The sequence below is a fragment of the Callionymus lyra genome, chromosome 17, assembly GCF_982586985.1.
Source record: "Callionymus lyra chromosome 17, fCalLyr1.hap1.1, whole genome shotgun sequence".
NCBI lineage: Eukaryota > Metazoa > Chordata > Actinopteri > Syngnathiformes > Callionymidae > Callionymus > Callionymus lyra.
This window is the reverse complement of record NC_141834.1, coordinates 2,266,073-2,286,411: the sequence shown is the minus strand read 5'-3', so window position 1 is coordinate 2,286,411 and position 20,339 is coordinate 2,266,073. Positions and strand designations below refer to the sequence as shown.

The 20,339-nt window shown below is 40.0% G+C and overlaps 1 protein-coding gene across 1 annotated transcript in view; it reads right to left on the bottom strand.

Moving 5' to 3' along the window:
• mdn1 (midasin AAA ATPase 1) overlaps window positions 1-20,339 on the bottom strand; it is a 43,656-nt gene that overhangs the window by 20,352 nt on the left and 2,965 nt on the right. Inside the window, exons 4-51 of the mRNA XM_087779010.1 lie at window positions 20,133-20,240; window positions 18,988-19,183; window positions 18,712-18,921; window positions 17,625-17,756; window positions 16,891-16,991; window positions 16,659-16,773; window positions 16,213-16,391; window positions 14,751-14,832; window positions 14,577-14,672; window positions 14,256-14,368; window positions 13,242-13,390; window positions 13,109-13,169; window positions 12,762-12,973; window positions 12,588-12,691; window positions 12,361-12,505; window positions 11,766-11,862; window positions 11,584-11,697; window positions 11,050-11,197; window positions 10,844-10,951; window positions 10,536-10,687; window positions 10,092-10,270; window positions 9,750-9,958; window positions 9,526-9,672; window positions 8,913-9,054; window positions 8,699-8,833; window positions 8,499-8,637; window positions 8,295-8,427; window positions 8,069-8,199; window positions 7,855-7,993; window positions 7,671-7,785; window positions 7,160-7,417; window positions 6,887-7,084; window positions 5,658-5,866; window positions 5,464-5,586; window positions 5,193-5,390; window positions 4,994-5,101; window positions 4,342-4,530; window positions 4,173-4,262; window positions 3,840-4,103; window positions 3,511-3,775; window positions 3,290-3,449; window positions 2,606-2,722; window positions 2,342-2,550; window positions 2,131-2,279; window positions 1,419-1,618; window positions 791-1,014; window positions 463-576; window positions 265-394 (exon numbers count right to left, since the gene is read on the bottom strand). Coding sequence (XP_087635136.1) covers window positions 265-394; window positions 463-576; window positions 791-1,014; window positions 1,419-1,618; window positions 2,131-2,279; window positions 2,342-2,550; window positions 2,606-2,722; window positions 3,290-3,449; window positions 3,511-3,775; window positions 3,840-4,103; window positions 4,173-4,262; window positions 4,342-4,530; window positions 4,994-5,101; window positions 5,193-5,390; window positions 5,464-5,586; window positions 5,658-5,866; window positions 6,887-7,084; window positions 7,160-7,417; window positions 7,671-7,785; window positions 7,855-7,993; window positions 8,069-8,199; window positions 8,295-8,427; window positions 8,499-8,637; window positions 8,699-8,833; window positions 8,913-9,054; window positions 9,526-9,672; window positions 9,750-9,958; window positions 10,092-10,270; window positions 10,536-10,687; window positions 10,844-10,951; window positions 11,050-11,197; window positions 11,584-11,697; window positions 11,766-11,862; window positions 12,361-12,505; window positions 12,588-12,691; window positions 12,762-12,973; window positions 13,109-13,169; window positions 13,242-13,390; window positions 14,256-14,368; window positions 14,577-14,672; window positions 14,751-14,832; window positions 16,213-16,391; window positions 16,659-16,773; window positions 16,891-16,991; window positions 17,625-17,756; window positions 18,712-18,921; window positions 18,988-19,183; window positions 20,133-20,240 — 7,296 coding nt within the window. The remainder of the gene's footprint in view (window positions 1-264; window positions 395-462; window positions 577-790; window positions 1,015-1,418; window positions 1,619-2,130; window positions 2,280-2,341; window positions 2,551-2,605; window positions 2,723-3,289; window positions 3,450-3,510; window positions 3,776-3,839; window positions 4,104-4,172; window positions 4,263-4,341; window positions 4,531-4,993; window positions 5,102-5,192; window positions 5,391-5,463; window positions 5,587-5,657; window positions 5,867-6,886; window positions 7,085-7,159; window positions 7,418-7,670; window positions 7,786-7,854; window positions 7,994-8,068; window positions 8,200-8,294; window positions 8,428-8,498; window positions 8,638-8,698; window positions 8,834-8,912; window positions 9,055-9,525; window positions 9,673-9,749; window positions 9,959-10,091; window positions 10,271-10,535; window positions 10,688-10,843; window positions 10,952-11,049; window positions 11,198-11,583; window positions 11,698-11,765; window positions 11,863-12,360; window positions 12,506-12,587; window positions 12,692-12,761; window positions 12,974-13,108; window positions 13,170-13,241; window positions 13,391-14,255; window positions 14,369-14,576; window positions 14,673-14,750; window positions 14,833-16,212; window positions 16,392-16,658; window positions 16,774-16,890; window positions 16,992-17,624; window positions 17,757-18,711; window positions 18,922-18,987; window positions 19,184-20,132; window positions 20,241-20,339) is intronic.

Here is a 20,339-nt window from a genome sequence, read left to right as displayed (position 1 = left end):
AAAAGACTGAGCAGCAAAAATGTTTCTACCTAATTTTCTGGAACTGCTGTGTTTGTCTTATGTGCTAACTCCAAACTAATGGCCTAGGGGCCAAGTCTTGTATTCATATTAATATTATGACCTATTAGGTAGATAAACATTTGTTTGGCCACTTGTGTGATTGAGTTTGATATCCCTATTCTACTTGTTAAACTTATGAGTTGGTGTGAAACTTTATTAGAATAACAGTAAAGTAAAATACAAAGGATAATATGGCCTTCCTACCTGTTAGCGAGAGCATTCAGTGCTTCTAAAAACTCCATGTATCTCTCCTCGTCCTCGAAGTTGCATTTGTTAGCCAAAATATCCAGATACTGTTTGTTCCAGCGCATGTCCATAAGAATCCGGAACTCATCTGGATGAGTGAGAATGATGATCACATCGTCATGAGGTCATTGCTGAGATATTATTCAAGCAGTTTACCTGTATGGTTGGGTTGCAGTAGCTGGGCCAGAGACTTGCCCTTAGCGACTAGTTTGCTTACAAAAACAGCGTTTAGAGATTGGTGCCCTGATTCCACCTTGACCATAGCCGATTCTGCAAGATTCCAAAAACAATCATTGAGCTTAGAAATGTTAAACCATGAGCTTGGAGACTAAATCAAATGTTCTTGCAGAACAAGTTTATTCTAGTTATTGTTCAGAAATTGTTTATTTGTGAACACAGAAGAAAACACTGAAAACAAACTGCATTCAATGATTGTGCAAAGGGATTTGAGAAAATAAATGATAAACAAAACGCTTTCACATACCAGCTACGTGTTTGTAGGCCTTCCCAAGGTGAGCCAACCAACTGCAGCGCAGGAACCAGTCGGCATGAGAGGCTCTTTCCGTTACAAGTCTCACTGCTGTAGGAATCAGTTGAAGGAAGTCGACTCTCCCCAGATCAGCCACGTGGCCCGAGAACACAGAACCTTCATGGCAGCCACTGCCCTGCAATGCTCTTTGGAGGTCGGTGAGGCACAGCGGACGATTCCTTTGTGGACAGAATCAATGCTTTTAACAGTGTAATTTACCATATCATGGTGTGGCTGACGGAGAAGATGACCCAAGTTTACCCTCAGTACCATATTAAGACTGTAGAGTGAAATTAACTTATATTGTTATTGATACAAGCTATACTCATTTATTTATTCTTAATTATTGCTTATGTAGGATCTTATTGATCTTTGTGCACTTTGTCCTTTATTCTTCTGTAGGCTGCTGTGTGGTGACTGGAACCCAGATTTCCAAAGGGAAATATCCCAAAAGATCAATTAAGATCTTTCTTTTTTATCATCCAGTGGTTTCCAAACTAGGCACGTAATTATTTTTTCTAACGAAAAATACATTCACTTCGAACAGTAAGAAGAGGAAGCTCTGTGTTGTTACAGGTCTTACCTTTTGCCCTGCAGGCTAAGTGAGTTTAGGCAGTAGGACAACAATTGTCCATCTCTGAGGACAGCAGAGAAGCACGAGTCCTCTGAAGAGCGCAAAGCAGAAGGGATTTTATCAGGCCAGACGCCGGCACACAGCAGACCACCATCCCAGTCTTCTGAATCCAGGACAGCCAAGTGTTGCTCTATGATGCTTTGTGCTTCCTACAGAGAAAAATGGAAAAACAGAATCAGGTTGCTGAAAAAAATATTGTTAAAGCTCAATTTTTTTCCCCCATATTTAGAAAACAATTTCTGACATTCTTCATACTTAGCTGCACTGAGACTAAATTTAAAAGGATCAATTTGAATATCAAAGAAAATTGGCGGAACAGTATGAAAATGTAACAGACGTGATACACAAATTTGAAAGACTTTTGTAAAGAAAAAGGAAGAACTCTTCTGAGGAGAAGATTATAAAAGTAGTAAATAATAAATATAATTAAATCAATCCATCATATCAAAAATAAATTGAATTTTAAAACACCATGTTACCAAGTATAAAATACATCTACCCAAGTAAAAAATTGATTTTCCAGGAGCTCCAGGACCACATGGGTTGAAGCCAAATAAAATAACAAGGGGGAGAAAATCTATATAGAAACAACATACATCAATGATCGTTTGTCCCCATGTCAGCTACTTCTATTATTCCATAAACAATCTTAAAATTCTACCTTCTGAGCACTGGTGGTCCGTTGACTCAGTGAGTAAACCTCTTTGCAGGCGTGTTGCAAGGCAGTAGGCAGATCTACTCCTCTCTGCAACTGACATGACAGCAGGGCGGCGGTATGCAGCAGGGAGGCCACTGATGAGGCGGGAGAGTCTAACAAGAGCCGGTCAGGGTGAGAATTGATCTCTGAGAAGCTTGAATGCTCTGTTACTTACCCCATATGGATGCTTTAATTCCCTGATGAATCTTTGTCAAGAGATTGAACACACACTCCCCAGTCACCCCGGCAGTGTTAAGCAGGGTCTTCAGGTCCAGGGAGTCCCAGGACACCCCATCAGTCTCTCCAGGGATGTAGATCTCCACACCTCTGTTCCTCATTGCTCTGGAGAGCTCTCCATTAACTGGGTCCATGGTCATGAACAACCTGCACAGTATGGACTAAGTTTTGTAGTAAAATACACAGAAAAGAGATTTGTTACCTGAAGTTTGGATGTGGGGAGATTTTTGGGGTCTTTCCATCAATGACACCTCTCTCATTGATGGTCAGAGATCCTCCGGGCTCCAGCAAAGCGTTGAGACGGTCGAGGACAGAAGCACTGAGAAGACAATGGAGTGTTGTAAACTCGGGGCCAAGTCATTTAATGATGTTGGCTTTATTATTATTTTTAATTATTTACACACTTCATTGTGACATTTTTTTTATGTTAATATTTTGTATCTTGTATACTTCTTATTTCATCATATTTTATTCTGTTTTATTTTTAAACATTTTTTTTTTTTTACATTTGTACAAGATTGGATTTTTTGCGTTTGTCTCATTGGGCATTGATGTGTATTTATTTTGCTCCCATTTGTCATCGAAAATGGATGCTGCTAGAAATGTAAATTCCTTAATACGAGATAAATTATATATATACACATACAGTATATATTTATTCATGTTTGGGTGTTTAAGATAAGAGATGGATCATGATATGTTTATAAAGGAGGACAAACACCAAGATCATTTCTAAACAGCTAACAAAACTAAGCAAAGCCCAAAAAAAATCCAGTTCTCGTGTCCTATATTTGTCCGTAATTATAGGAAAACATGTTCAATTAAACTGGCATAGCAAGGGTTCTTTAAAGCATTAATAATACCAGTTGTAAATGAAGTTGTTTACCTGCAGAAGTTGACATTGTCCATGAGCAGCCAGTCTCCGGCTTGAAGTGCCTTTACCAACGTACCATCCTGCCATTCAAAGCCACCGTTGGTGCAGCCATCATCCAGCTGTACAAGACGCTTCTTCAACTGACAGAAGTCGAACTGAAGCTTGGACATGTCTGCAGGACAGATAAAGACCTGTCATTCACATGTGATGATCAGTTGGGGTTCAGACATTACCTGCAAACACTTTCAGTTGGGTGTTGAGCCTCTGCAGGAGCAAGATGATGACTTCCAGTTTGTTCACAGCCTCACAGTCCAGCATCCTTCCAGACCCCTGAGGTCCATCTGTGTTTAACCATTGGCAGTAAACGCCCCAGGCCTGCAGCAGGAACTCTGTGTCATGGACGCCGTCATCCAGAGACATGAGACCACGTCTGAATACCATGGCGATCATGTAGTCGACACTTTCTAGCATTTGTTGCCACGGCCGGATGATGTCAACCTGTGATGCGACAGGACCGGTTGACCACTGATATTTTGAACAATGAAGAGATTCTGTTATCAACCTGTTCAAATCCTCCCAGAAGCTCTGTGGTGTCCATGGCGCTGTTCATGGGCATGACGCGGAGACGATGACCTGTCAGCTGAGACAGAAGTCTCACCAAACTTGTCTTGGCGCTGCCTGTGGGTCCCACTAATATTGTCATCCAGCCCATCTCAACGCACTTTATAATGGACTCCAGGGGTCGCAGGGACTGATGAGTGATTGACAGTGGAGGGTCCAGTGCCACAGGGACCCCACCACTACGTCGCAGCACAGAGAAACCCACCTGCATCAAACAGAAAGACGATAATAAGTATCAGACAATAATAGAAGGTTGGCGCGAGTCTGATCTTACCTGCAGGTTTAGTGGAGTGATGTGGAATTGTCGAGACCCCACATAAGGCTCAAAATCCTCGCCAAATACCTTCCTAAACACAGTCAGAACCTTCAGGGAAGAAGTGAGTTTGCAGTAAGACAACGGTGAAATGAACAAAAAAAAGCTACTCAAGTCCATTTCAAGTTACCTTTTCCTTGTCCGTCTCCGTTCTCATCCTGTCCTCGTACACCAGGGCCACGTGCTGTCCTGGGTTGTAAAATCCAGGTGATTGATCCGCTTCCATCAGCTGACACCAGCGGAACATGTCGCGAAGGTTGAATTCCCAGGGGCTTCCTCTCTGGCCCCATTGTCGATCCACACAGACCTCCTGAACCAACTATGGGTGAAAGACAAAATTAAATAATAATAAATAAGATGTGCATATGATTTAGAACCTGTAGAGTCAAAAGTATGGACCATGAGAGGCTGGAAGCTTTTTATACACAACATACTTAAGAAATGCTATAGGAAGATATGTAGATAGCTAAAGACACAAGGGAGGTCCAAGTCATGTCAAAGGAATTTTTGACTCCTTAAAACATTTTTTACTTCCATTTGAAGGACAACATATTATTTTGACAGCCAGTTAGGACTGTTCTCTCTCCATCACCCTGTCTCTTTCCTCCCCGGCCAGTCACATGAGGAGGGCCTCCACACTAATTCTCAATTCTTCAAGTTTCTACTTGTTAAAAATAAGTTTTCCCTTGCTCATTTTGATTGTCTGGGACCCTATTTGTCTTCTTTTTAGTTATCTAGGCAAGATATATTTTTTAGAAAATAAAATAAACATTTTTACTGACCGTTTTGCTAAAGTCCACCATTTTAGCGACAATTTCTTTATCAATACTCGGAAATATTGAGTTTCCAATGAATTCCATGTCTTGGCTGGTGAGCTGGTCCACGAAAACCTGACGGACAAAACAGAATAGCCAACTTGTAGTTTCATTGTTTGTAAAAGAACATTTTAAAAAGACAAACAAGTTACGAAAAGATTGTTACCTGAGTGAATCTGTTGAGGAAGGATTTGGGCAGACCCTTGCGTCCACCTCCTTGGGTGAAAGGGTTCTGGCAACCAAAGATCCTGGTCTTGTCCTGCTGTACTTGAAAGCTCATGCCCAGTTCTGGAATATAGATCTCTGCTCGATGGTCAAAGCACGCGTTCAGACCCTCCAGTACTGACTGAGAGGCCAGATTCAGCTATCAGGAGCAAGAGGGATACTTTAGCATCACACATCAACAAACAGGCATTTTTCTGTGCAGTTGTCCCCACCTCATCCAGGACCACCCAGTGGCCTGCTCTGAGGGCAGCTAGGAGGGGACCATCTTGCCAGGCAAATTCTCCTCCCTTTCCTCCCTCTACTGGGAGGTCAGTCCCAAACAAGTCTGTCACATCCTGTCAAAGATCGCTTTCAGCACCTCTCAGACAAGCCTATCCTCAACAATACCAGATGAATCTTTACTCACAGTTTGCTCTGAAAGATTAATCCGCACCAGGTGGTTTCCAGTAGCTTTGGCCAGTGCTGACACCAGACTGGTTTTACCGACACCAGGTGAACCTTCCAGCAGCACAGGCCTCATCAGCTTAAGGGCCCGAAGAAGCCTCTGGGCATTCAGTGCTGTGGTCCCTGCTGCAAGGGCATAGTCTTGTAGGTCCCTGCTTTCTTTGTCAAGTCCTGGAACATAAACACGACGAAAAAAAAGGATTTTATTTTTTGACCTGGTTGGTGTCTTAATTCGGATATGGCCATACTGGTGTGGAGAACCTGAAGGTGAATACATATTTTGAACTTTTAAATACTCAATACAATATTTTGTTTCATTCCAAGAACGAAAAGATGTAAAACCCTTCAATATGGGATAGAAGCCTTTTTTTCCTGCAATAAACCTGTTTTTTTTATTTTTTGGGAGACATGAAAGATAAAAACGTTTCCCTCGAATATATACAGTATTTTATAAACAATGGTCTTCAACTACATGTATTTGACACTAAAACTTTAAGAATAGAGAGAGTTATAAATGACTTAAAAGGTCATGATTGACCTAAAATAAAATATAAGATGAAACATACACCTAAAATACTCACATGACAATAATAAATGAATATACGACATACTTAATGAAGACATTAAGGCAGCATTAAGTAACGCCTATAATATATATTAAAAAAAACATGAACTTTAGTATGATGTAAACAAAGTGAAATAAAAAGTATGAATAACAGGCAGAAATAATAATAACTGTGCCCATATCTGCTCCTTTTTCAATCTCAATAAAGATCAGATGGAACGCTCATAACAGCTGTAAAATGTTGAGTATAGTACAAACTGTGTGAACACAGATGAAAACTATAAATTGAAAGTTGAAAATGTTTGTAGTTGAAAACCCGAGATTGTACATGTAAAAAAAAAAAAAAAAGTGAAAAGTGTTTGATAATAGTTGAAAGTTTCTACAGTTGAACGTTTATGATGTATACAAAGCATAAATGTGTGTACGGTTGTTAATTTTGGATTTTACTGAACATTATGTAAAGGAGAGAAAATGGATGAAAAAAAAAAGAATGTAGTTTTGGGAATATAAATAAATTCTATCATATCCACAACTGCATATATTGATAAATCTGGTTGTGTCTTACTTAAGAGTTAAGGTTAAGTTTGCAAACTAACTAACTAACTATTTGTGACTCATTCTCCTACCTAGCGTGATGTAAAAGGGATCGATGCCGAAGGAGTCTTCTTCCCATTCAGGGCTTCGAGAAAAGCTGCTGTCATAAACTCTCAGAGCATCGAGCATCTTCTGATTCAGATCAGTAATGTTGCTCAACTTTTTCTGTAGGAAAGTCAGACACTGCTGGCGAGCCAGAAGAGCATGGTCTGCACTAGACGAGGTAGTTCCTGCAGGACAACACAAATAAAAACTTAATTTCTTTTCTGTGGAATTATAAAAAGAGGTGGGATCAGTGAGCTGACCTGAACCAATCCCGTCGATGTAGACCAGGCAGGCAGCATGGATAAAAGCGGTGACTGTGTCCAGACGAGTGTTACACTTGGTGCTTATTCCCTCCTCTAGGACTTCCATGGTGATGAAGTCGTCCTTGTTTCGCTCACAAACAACATTGAGGAAGTTTACCCAGGACAAAATATCTCTGACGCTTAGGATGCAACGACGGCCAAAGTCTTGGTTGGTGAGCCATTCGATAAAGTCCAGCATCAGCTCGGCCATGTGACCTGTGCAAGATTGTTCAAATGTTTATGTTTCCATGTTTTTGCATTGCAGTCTTACAGTAGCTTTTTGTGAGGCTAGTAGTATTAGGTAGGAAGTAGGAATTATTTTAAACTTCCTGTCGTTAACTGGTATATATTATGCATTATGTACTCTTTCAACACTCAATACTCTTTCACAAATGTAAAAAAAACAACCACTAAAATCAAGTAGGCAACCACAAATATGAATAGATTTTTTATCAAGCAGTTAAATTACCATCAAGTGAAAGGTCCTGGCGGAGGTTGTGTTGAATGATCTCAACCATGTCAAAACGACTGTTGCTCTGAGGGCACCAGATCTCAGTGAAGCGGTTCCTTAGTGCCGGAGACAACTGCATAGAAAACAAAATATGCTTTAATGTCAGAAACAGGAATTTCATTCTCATGAAAATATAATTTACCTCCTTTTTGCCAAAGTCACCTCCAGGGTTCATGGTGGCAACCAAGCGAAAATCAGTTTCTGCTTGGATCAGCTCCACATTATTGCTGTCACCGCTGCCCTTCTCTGCCAGGACAAGTGACTTCTCCGTCTCAAGAACACTTACAATATATACACAGTTACATTAATCACTCAAGCTTCTCAAAAGGTGTCAGAACAGGTATGCGTGTGTGTACCTGTTGAGTCGCTCAAGCACAGAATCATCTGCTAGAGAGATTTCATCCATTAGAAAGACTCCTCCCTCTTTCATGGCAAGAACCAGTGGACCATCATGCCACTGGAAGAGACCACCTTCCTCGCTATCAGTCTGTGTGTAAACAAGAATTAAGATTAGGTTGCCACTTTTACAACAATTAACATTATGTTTCAGGGTATTTGAAAATCATCTGCCATCAGCATCACCTGATTCGTGTGTCGAACCGGTCGCAACCCTCCCAAAAAGTCAGATGTCTCCATGTGAAGATGACAGTTGACAGAGAAATACTTCTGTCCAGCCAGAGCAGCAAAGAGTTGGCAGATAGTCGTCTTGCCACACCTGTGGGAATCAATAAAATAACTCAAACCAATGATACAAAACCTGAAGTGTCACTGCAAAGAAAAACATACCCAGTGTCTCCGACCAGCAGCACAGACTCTCCAAATCGAAGTGCTCGTCCAACTAGAACGGCCAGTCTCCTCATGCCAAATGTCCAAACCACATGACGGAACTCTTCAGGAACTCCAGCGATGCCATCAATCAAGGCACCTGTCAATAAAACGTTGGTGATCAGAGCGTCAAAGGACTGATGGGGTCATGGCTCACTTACTGAACTGGCTGGTAACTTGTGCGTTGGAGAAGAGTTTCTCCGGCTCCACCTTCCTCTTGAAGTGTTTTTCAAGGATCGAGAGTATCGTAGACTCCTCCTCTGGCTTCCTCACACGTCCGGCCAGCAGCATGTACCCTGGTGGATTAGAAGAATACTAGTCATCACGTCAAAAGATGGAGGGAAACTTCAATGTGCACAGTGGATAAAACCTTACCGTCATCAGCCAGATGTTGCAGCCAGTCATGGGAAGCCCCGTTCTGCTCTTCCAGCCTGTAGCGTTCGGCCCATCGGAACAGGTCTCGGAGGGTGATGAAGCCGTGTTTACCCGCAAACACAGACGAGCCACGACGGAGCGACTAGAAAAGACAGTATGATACATGATTATACAGGGAATTCAAGACGTTTTAAGACATTTTAATGAAATTAAAAATTTAATTAAGACCATCTCGACGAGCAATCAAAATTGAAAAAAACCCACATCAGGTAATGATTTAATACATAATAATGAATACACCAGGCCTCTTACTTTCTTGTTTTTTTTTTACTTTTGAAAAATGTAAATATCAAATAAAGCCTTATTTTTAAAATTACTATTTAAGACTTTTTTAATGATACAGGGGAACTTTAAAGATTAAAGGAAAGCACTGAGACAGTGCATTCCTCACGAAGGTCATTTCACTGCATGTTAAAAACACCCCTCACCATTTCCACACAGAGGGTTTTAACCACTGCATGTGATGTTAAGACTCTTAAAACAACATCCATCCTATGCCAAGTAACGTTTGTTGTCGCTTTGTTTATCCTCCTTAATAAAAATGCATAGTCACCTGAAGGTCCTGCATGATCTTGACTAATTTGGTACAGTAGGATGGAGGCAGGCTGCATCTCTGGTGGAGGATAGTCTCCAATTCTTGACTAGGAAGCTCGTCAAAGTGCAGTTCCACAAAGCGGTTCCTAAAAGCTCTGGACAGGACCTGGTGGAGCGCGACATAAGTAGTTATATTAAAGTAGTTGTACATGAATAACTGGGAGGCACAGTAAGTGGAAATACCTTTCTCCCCCCATAGAGACCTGGGGGGTTCTGGGTGGAGAACAGCATGAAGCGAGGATGGGCCTGGATCACTTCCTGTGTCTCGGCCACAAACAGCTCCCTGTTGTCATCCAACAATCTGTTGAGCGCCTCCAGAACGTCAGTGGGGGCCAAGTTGAGCTCATCCAGGATGATCCAGTAGCCTTTTCTCATGGCGTCGATCAGAACACCTGCAGCATCACATGAATGTCACTCTATGTCCTTTGAATTATCATTAAATAATTGAACTCATTATTCAAACTGTTGTGATTCAATAATCATCATAATCAATGTTATGGTTTAGGACTAATGAGTGACTCATACCCTCCTTAAACACAAGTTTGCCACGCTCATCTGAAGAGTAGCAGCCGACATATTCCTGGATGTCTGTGTGCTCGTGGTTGTTAATGCGAACAACCTGGTTCCCGGTGGTGTTAGCCAGCCAGCGGATCAGACTGGTCTTGCCTACAGAGGTCTCTCCCTGTATTAACACTGGGTGAGTTCTGTGAGGACGCAATAGAGAAACAGATGTTACCTCAGGTTTAAGTGAAAGGAGGCAACATTAATGCCACAAACAATTACATAAAGAGTCCAACGTTGGTCTAAAGAATCTATAAAAAGCATGTAAACATAACTTTGAAATTAGGACATTAGCCTGGTAAGAGAATATGTGGTATAAAAAATGAATGAATAAATTACAAATCCATGTAGAAAGAACAGCTGTTACTCATGAATGAAGACAGGTTCAGTTTTGAAACAGAGTCTTACCCAGCAGACACGACTCTGGCAAGGTCTCTGAGGTTCAGCTTGACAGAAGCGGTTAGAATGTAACTGGGGTCAAGAATTGGCTCCATCTCCCCCTGAGGGACCCAATAACCCTCCACCTCAACACATGGTCGACCAGAAGGAGCAGGAAGGGGCTGAAGAACAAGTCAGACACAGCCTTTTGAGTTCAAAGCAACTGATGCTTGTAAAATTTAAAAACAAAATGTTTCCCCATTTTTTCTGTGGCTACTCTTAATGCAAAATAGATTAAAAAGTTTGATTAATTCTGTTCAAAGAAGGAGCTCCCTCACCTGTCTGAGACATTTTATGTTGCCTGACATGATGTGTTTGGTCACCAGTTTCACGACCTGAGGATGAGAGCTTCTGTCCAGCTGAGTGAGAAAACTGAGACAAAAACCCTGGACAGACAAAGAAAGTGAAGACAATTACATTACATTGATTTTTTGTTACACAGCATACACACAGAACACACAAACAAGATCCGTTTGTGTCTCACCTCATAGAGAGAGCGCTGCACGCTGTGACAGGGGTCAGCTGCCACATACTTCAGTGCACGGCACAAAGTCCGCAGACTGTAGTGGGGTCTGTGTCCAGTTCCATCCACCAGGTGTGAGATCGCCTCCTTCCTGACTGCTAGGTAAAAACTACAACAGAGAAATTCAAAGTTTGGGGTTAAGTTACTGGTTATTGTATGACACCCTTTAATTTTTTTTTTTCTATAGGATTCAACTAGACAAAAACTAGGAGAATGTTCTTATACATTTTCTTTACATATTTGAGATGAGGGAAAACAGCCACAACATTAGGTATAAAGAAAATGTCAGTAGGTCGTCTGATCTGTTCACTACATGCGTTAATTTTTATATTGTCCAAAATTAGGTAAGGAGGCTGTTGCATTCTGTTCATCATCAATATGCTCATAGGCTACATTTTTTGCCTCCATTGGTATAATAAAAGCTCTGCTGGAGGTTGAAGTTAAATATCTTTCTTAAAAGGAAACTCATCCGGGTTTCCCAACATTCAAACTTACCTGATGATTCCACTGATGACCTTGTTAGGTAGATTCAACTTCTTCAGGTAGTCCGATACCAGGACCCTCAGGTCTCCTTCGTTCTCCAGCTCCTCCACGTACAACTCAGTGAACCTGCGGAAAAATCAGAGTTTACACTCGACAATTCAAAATGGGGGAGAAACCATTTTAACTCTACTTACCTATTCCGTAGGCCCAAGGGCAGGTTTCGTTTACCAACATCTGTAGCAGGGTTCATGCAAGCGAAGAGTTGAAAGTCTGGATGACGAACCAGTGGCTCTGACAAGAGTGAAATAAAGGATGATGCATCATTCAGCTATTATACAAAACTAACATTGTTTCATTTGTATAAATAGAAGGTGTACAGTACGAGTTGTATGTTGGTATACTTTGTGAGATGATCCCGGTCAGTGAACTTCACTCCTTATAACAACCTCCAACCTTTTAAATCACTAGTTCTATATTGAGCAGTTGCTTCTAAACACCATTTTGTCTTCCACAATAATCATTTGATGCCCACTATGATGGAAAATACTGAAAATATGCTCAACGGTTAGTGGGAGACCACTACACATCGTTGAGAAAAAAAAAGATTGAATTTATCTAAATTTACAAAGATATGGCAGCCATTTGTACTTGTTATTGTTGAAAAATGGACACAGGTATTATGAATGTAACTTGACTAGTAAGTTGGTATATATTACTTACGTTGTTTTAATGTTATCTTCTAAAAAAGATCGAGCAGTCAAAAGAAAACACTACAAAATCGGTCCTCACCAGTGTCTCCTCTGTCTAGCAGCACTAGAGATCCAGCACTGCCCTCCAAGAGTCCACTCAGACACTCCAGGGTTTCGCCAGCAGCAAGATTTATCTCATCCAGCAAAATCCAGTGACCCTTCTTAACAGCTTGTGCTAAGGTTCCCTTCAAAGAAACAACAACGTTAGTAATGCAGTCTCAAGGTCAAGACGGGAGCTGAAAAAAAAAAATCAGCATTCAAAATCACCTCCACAAAGGCAAAGACCATGGCTTTCTCACAGGTTCGGATCTGCTGCTGAGTCTGGCTCAGTTTTATGGCCAATCCCTCCCATTGTAACTTCAGCATGTCAGCTGTAGGCAAAAGGCATGGAGATTGAGTCCAACGTTTCTTTTACATTTGTTGTGAAATTAATTTTGATACCATTGGGCTTCTGTTTGAGCTCCTTTGTGAGTGCAGACTTGCAGACGTGGTCCATAAGTTTGAGAAGGTCCTGCCACCGTTTTCCCCTGAAGCAGGTCTGCACGTGGCCCAGGAAGTTTAGATTCTGCTTCCGGGAATAAGTCTGGGAGAACAGGTCCTCAAAGGCTTCACGAAGTGGAAGCAAAATCTGTTTGTGGTCAACTGGCTTGTACCTACAGGAGACGGAACAATGATATAAACATTGGTAACAAACCTTCTATGATGTATCTGATGTTTATTACAATGACACCCCAATGCTTATGATACTAGGACATCAGAAGTCCTCTAGAGGCTAAAAAGTCACTCACCCTCCCAGCAGGTCTGCAGTGTCGCTCTGCTGATTCATGTTCACAACCCGTAACTTGTGTCCTGGAGGGGAAATGTTACCATCAGAATATTAGATCAGTCTCCTTGCCGTTCCTCTTAGAGAACCAGACTGACCTGTGAGTCGAGCCAGGTGTTGCACTGTAGAGGTCTTCCCAGTTCCAGTCTCTCCAACCAAGAGGACAGGCTCCTTCTTAGACACACACATTGACAACTGTTCCAAAAGGACAGCGGAAGGTCTCGTGGCAGCAAATGTATTGTTGCCTCTAATTGATGAAAGAAAAAAACAAACATTTTAACATTTAGATTTATGAGTCAACCTTCGTGGGGGATTTTAAATTACATTTGAACCATGTTAACATTATACAAAAAAAATGTTTATGAATGGTAGACAGAATCGACTCTCACATAATATACAGTACATGTATTCAATCAGAAAAGTCAATATAACAATATAAATAACAGATTTTCAAAAAAAAAAAAAGAATGTCACTTTTGCAATATGAAGTATAAATGACTTAAACATCTGAAACCCAGATGCAGAAAATGGCAAATAAAGATTCACTGGACAACTCATCCAGTGAATCTTTCTCGTTATAGAAAATTGCTAACTCAAGCCACATTTCACTAGCACAGCACTTGTTAACAATTATATTTGAAAAAGTTATTAGTAGCTTTTTCAGCTTTTCAACTTTGCCACTATTATGATTAAATCATATACCGATTGAAAATGACTCCATATGAAATGTTTGAAAAATTAATTGCAACTGACTCAATTAAGAAAATGTAATCTTGCAAAATGGTGATGGTTCACAAGAAAAGTATCCATTTATATTAAAAATCTATCATAGAATAGTACCTACAGCAGACATACGTCAAGTTGTTGTCATTCGTCTAAAATAAATTCATTTGTAAAACAGCCCAGATCAGAATTCATCAATAAACCTATTACTGGTACCAATTAGAAGGTTTTGTTTAAGTGCTTTTATAATCGATTCACTGTTTATTCAATTTACCAACACCTCTTTCCAGTTTTTACTGATTTTTTGGCATGGATACTGATGTGTACACAAGGAGTCAAGAGAGGTCAAAGTGGGCAATATGGGAGGGTGGGCATCATGACCCACTTACATGCTGAGCTGCACAGCCTCTGTCTGCTTTCTGTCCAATGTCACTCGTCCCACAGTGGCCTGCAGCTCGTTTTCCAAGATGCCCGGCTGGTACATGAAGCAGTAGTGCTGCGCCTGCAGGGAAAAACACTTTATAACTCTAAAATAGACCAATAAGCTGGATTTGTGCTACTGGAGATACAGGAATGACAATCTTTACTTTATGATGAACATTACTGAAGAAAATTGAACGTTCCATATATAAGTGACAAATTGTATTCTAAATTGTATTTTGTTATATGTCTTTAAAAAAAGATTGATCCGAGTGTAAAGTGTGGAATACCTTCTCTTTGGAAATATTCAGCTTGCTACCAATGACTTCTGCCATTCGCCGTCGACTCTGAGAGCAAGACAACATGGCAGTGAAGCAATCTAGGGCCTGCCAGAGGGGGAGAAAGACTTTTAAGTAGGAGAACGATCCAGCAGTTTAACTTTCTTTTAAATATAATTCACTAACCTCTTGAAAGACGTGCTGTGCAACAACTGCAGAGCTGTTGTCGAAGTTGTCGTTGATTCGTTCACACCATTTCAGCAGGTCCCTAAAAGATGGTATTTCGAAATAAGAACAATTCATGTGCTCTACAGGTACTATTCAATTATAATGTTTATGACGGATTGACTGTAACATCCAACCCCGTCTCTAACTTTTTGAAACTTTCTGGGCAATAGATGGACACAGTTTACTTTGTTTTGGTCTTGTTAAGCTTCTTAAAGTTCTACATTTTCAGATTGTTATGTTATTTATATAACTTTCATTTCCTGAGAAGGAGAAATGTAATACACATTTTTGAGTAGCTTATTTTTGCATAGCAATAAAATATTTCTTAATTGTCATTTCATTAGTATGATCGTCCCTTGTCGCCAGTGGTTCAAGTTTCAAGTCACGTCACACCAGGATAACATTTTAATCCAGAAGTTTAGCAACATCAGGATATGATATCAAACAATTCCACTTTTGTTGGCTTGTTTTTGTAAAACATTTTTCGTTTCCATAAAGTTTTCATCTGTCTGACCACAGATTCATTTTTACACGCGTAGTGCATGTGAGCTCTTACAACATTTGTTTCTATCATCCACATCCATATGTGGGCATACAGGTTTGTTGCTCCTCAACAGTGTGGTGACCAGTCAGCGGAGGCAGAGCTAATCAGTATACATTGATTGTTCACAGAATCGACTTCTTTAGCCAGAGAAAGTAAATAGTAATTGATTGAATGTTGATTTTTCCTTTTCTGAACCACAATGTGGGGAATTACGAGGCAAATATTTCCAGTCAAGCAAGAACTATTTTTTTTTAAACCCTGCCCTGGTTTAACCTCTTGTCTATGAAGGTCTGGTTCCCATTCCGAGGAAAGTACGATCAATATTTGATCGAAGCCAGCCACCACTAGTGGAAAGCTCATTAAAGTAGTCGAGGTCGTCTGTGCACTCTGGCTAGTGCTTTGATTCCAACTCACACATCAGGTCCATACAGGAAACACTTGGCCCTGCTAATAGTTTATGACAGTGTGAAACAGGGGGGCTGGCATATTGTCAGCTGCACCACTGTGAGACAGACATTTATCGAACAAACACAGATAAAAAGAGAAGAGGAAGAGAATGTGTGCTTCTGCCTTTCATTCTCAGGGTCGTTGTTTTTTCTCCATTTGTTTTGTTGGATAATGACCATATATATATATATATATATATATATATATATATATATACACGCATATTTTAAACAATACAATAGACATAAGATCCAAATTAGCCTGGGGATATTATTGACGTTATAAAGGGGTTAAAAAAGAAACTGTCTGTAAACGGTTACAGTGATGTGCCACGTACAATTTGGCTCAATTACTTGTTATATACCCGAATTGGACAAAAATAAAAATGAACGTATGGATCACATTATTGTTCCCCAGGTTTCTGCTCACCTGAGCGACAGAGCTCTCCCCTCCAGATTTGTACTCGTCTCCTCGCTGTGCTGGCTGTCATCGGATGTGTGGAGGCCATTGGAATCTAATCCAGAGTGTTTGTCTCCAGTCAGCTGGCAGAAGATATCTAGTAGACGGTCAGCCACCACTGACAGGCCCGGGTACCTCTTTGTGAGCACCTGCACAGTCAAGTTGTATATGAAATTGTGTAATGATGCTTCTGCTTATTCTTTTTTTAATAGCCAATTAATACCTTTAACTGATGTAAGAAATCAATTATAGCAATTATGTTTTGGTTCAGTGAGACCACAAGTGCAGATTAACATGCACGTACTAGAAGACAACTTTTATATTTGTTTTACGCAAGAGTCCATAATGTAAAGGATGATATTCCGATTAAGACCCCATCCCAAACAGATTCAATACTATACAGTTCATATCTGCACCTTCTTCAGCTCGTCTCGTGTCATGTTGCCCATTTGTAACCTCGTCCAGTACTTATCCAGCAGAGCCGCATGCGAGTTCTGTGGTTTGTACCAGTTTCCTCCACTGCAGTTAATCCTGCGGCAAAAACACATGATGCACTCCATTATGACATGGTCATACTTTTGGGGAGAGAATTCTGGAAGCAACTAATAAAAATATTAAAGTTTTTTTAAGCTTTATACACATTATTACCTTCTTGTAGCGAAAAATTGGAATCCAGGGGCAATATCAATGTCCTCTCGTCCTGGAATCATCAGTTTTTTGTTCTCCATCAGAGGCAGCAGGACAGATATCTAATACAAAATAGCATAACTTTATGGCACATTGTTCACATGAAAGTTACAGATATAAACCAAACAAATGATTTGCTTACTTGACCAATATAAAGAGAAAATATCAGTATTCAAGAGAGAGAGAGAGAAATGAAATACAAAATATAGTGTCAGCTGTGTCAAGGCTATAAGAAAATATATTGTTACTCTAAAGTATGCAATTCACAGCTTTTATTTTTTTGTTGCTATTAAACTTCTAGTTGGTAGATAGTAGCAGCAATCCTGATGTCTTACGCAGCTAAAGAAACCAAGGACAAGAGGATACAGTGACTCCAGCAGCTTTAAAAGCTGTTGTTTGGACATATTTTGGTTTCAAACCAAATCAAAGCGGTTATGACTTAGTCAATAGTCATGCAGTCTGTATATTCTGCAATGCCAGAGTCAAGTACTCTGGCCATACTAGATGTATATATTTTTCCAACTATATCACAATATATCGACATATATCTTATCGTTGCCCCCGTGGTAATACAATCCGCATTGTATAACCAGATTCTTCAAAAAACCTTAGAAAAAGCCGATCCAATTGCCATATCATACAGACACGTCACTTTGCATGTCAAATATCACAAGCATGTACAAGTGTTCACTGACCACATCTAGAGGTGCGTGGTCGATGTCTTCCAACAGGATCCAATGGCCTTTAGATACTGCTTGGGTCAGTGATCCAGGCTGCCACACAAACTTCCCTGGTATGTCGGTGCATCGGTACATTCCCAGAAGCATCTGTCTCACACACGGGCACAAACACACACACGGGTTATAAAGCTGCAACAAAAAATAACCCCTTTAACCCGATTTAGGAGTTTTCAGAATGTAATCAGTTGATTGTCAGTCTTGTGTTGCTTGTTTAAGCTGAAACCTCATTGGTTAAACTGTACATGCTTGATCGGTTGGAACAAAAACCTGCACCACCCGTTTGGAGACCCCTGCTGTAAAAGATGGAGCATGCATTCATAGAACCAGGGTTACAACAGGACATAAGACCGGTTTATATGCAAAAAATGGAGAAAAAAAAAAAATGAAACAAAAACACTTCAATCTCACTGTCACCAAGTGATATCAGAGTTTATAAACTGAAACTGATGTCCATGTGTCACGGATTATAGTGACTCCTTCTACTGACAATAGTTCTATTAAAGCGTCACATGTTCGTACGTCCTGTGAAGTCACATGTTTGTGTTGCATCAAGACGTAGTGTAGTGCAAGCACCTGAATGAGTCTAAAGCCTTCGTTTTTCCACTACCGTGTAAGGCCGTCGATTTAAAGTGATAGTTTACCCAAAATTCATTTTCATCAATAAAACATTGATGAAGGATATATTTAAAGCTTGTAGCAGAATCTTTAAGGCTAAGATGCTACACAGACAGGAAACACCCCGGTAAGTATCATGAGAGCTCGCGGTCTTCTGTCAACACTTGGAACTGTCTGTCTTCATTGAAAAAAACAAAGACAACCGAGCATCAGTTGCTACATTTAAAGGGACATACATTTTCGATCCTAACTAATAAACCAATACTTTTACCAAGCCCTAATATATAGTATGATTGAGGCTAAGAAAGCAAAGGCAGAAACACTACTGAGATCAGGAGGTGAAGACAGTATTTATGGTAAAGTATGCCAAGGTTCAATTAAGAAGTAATAGAGGTAATAGAATAAACATTAAGTCAACTCTTCGTACCTTACTGTCCGTTTGATCTCCAAGCTGAACCTTGAGGATGTTTGAGGCTGTTGTATGTCCTGTGACTGCAGCCATGAACTCCACCAAAGCAGTCTTCCCACATCCTATTGGCCCCTCCAGGAGAACTGCCCTCTGGGAGGCCACAGCTAGTGCCAGCCTTCTCAGGTTACAACAGGTAGAGTCCACCAGCACCATGTGGTCATGGTTAACCTGCCAAAAGATTCATCCTCAAGTCAAAAAAATAATCAAAATTGTGAAACTAATCACAAGACGGACCTGCTCTGTTGACTGTCCAGGGATTATCCTGGGGAGTACCACACCGCAGACCGCCACCACATTTTGTGAAAGGTCTTCGGACACCACCTGACCTCGGGTGAACTTCATAATTTTGTCACTCTGCCATGTTAGAGACCCCTGATTGGCTAACACAAGTGCCTTCTCCATCTCCAGCTGCTGGGATTCTTCCAGAGCTCTGTGGAATAAATCAGATTAATAAAGAACTATTTTGGAATAAATAATTTTAAAAAAACAAGCATTGGTTCAGTTGCCTTATTTAAATCTGTACTAGGACCAGGATTATTGGGACCATACAATACAGTGCATGGACTGACCTCAGATTTGAGGTATAAGAGGTATGTATTGAGAGTATAATATCAGCTATATGGTTGTAAATAAAACTGTAACAAAAGTGTACTCTACCAAAATTGGAATAAAAAGCTTTTTTGTTACATTTTTGACAAGACATGTATTCAATGACCCCATGGCAGTGGAAGTGTCCAAGAAATCTCATCCAAATGTATACGCATAAATATTTTAAAAAGAAGATTGCATACATTTATTTTTATTAAATATGTATTCAGATGTTTAATATGCTATAAATAAAGATTTATTGTTACAGTATAAGCATAATTATATAAACAATTAAAGAAATAAAACCTGTGAAATATTTAAGCATACATTGTTCTGTTTAAGCAACAATGCGTAACGTTGAAATAGTCTCCAGTGTCTAAACAACATAACTGCAGAGTTGTCCCACCACTGCCACATACCAGATGTATGTTTAAGAAGAGAAAGACTCTTGCTGTTTCAGTTTTTTGGTTTTAAATTCTGGATAATCAAAAAATATCTCAGTTCTTATCAGTCACATGACACTTAAAGACTTTCCAGGAAGGTCATCCAGATAAAGTAACATAGTGAAGATCATCGTTAAAATAATAGCTAGAGATCTACATTAGTCAAAGCAGTGCCACTGTAATATTTAAATTTTAAGATGAAATTAATCATATGATATAGATTTTAAATATCATTAAGCAATGTGTAACAAATATACTCCCTGTCATCATATGGTCAAGTTTTTTTCATTTTAATGCAACATTTTTCAAGAATGCAATTTGTTTTAAATGTGTTGCTCGTCGACATACTTCATTTTCAAAAGCATGACCTCGTCCCTGGTCAGCACTTTCCTCAGGAAGATGATTTTCTGGTTGTCAGTCATGTGGGAAACCAAAGCCAAACACTGTGCAGTGTACCTAGAGAAGAAGAAGAAAAACACGGTTACAACTGCACATATAACGATTTTAATCCACAAATTGGTTTCCAGATATTAATCTAACTAAATACCAAGACTG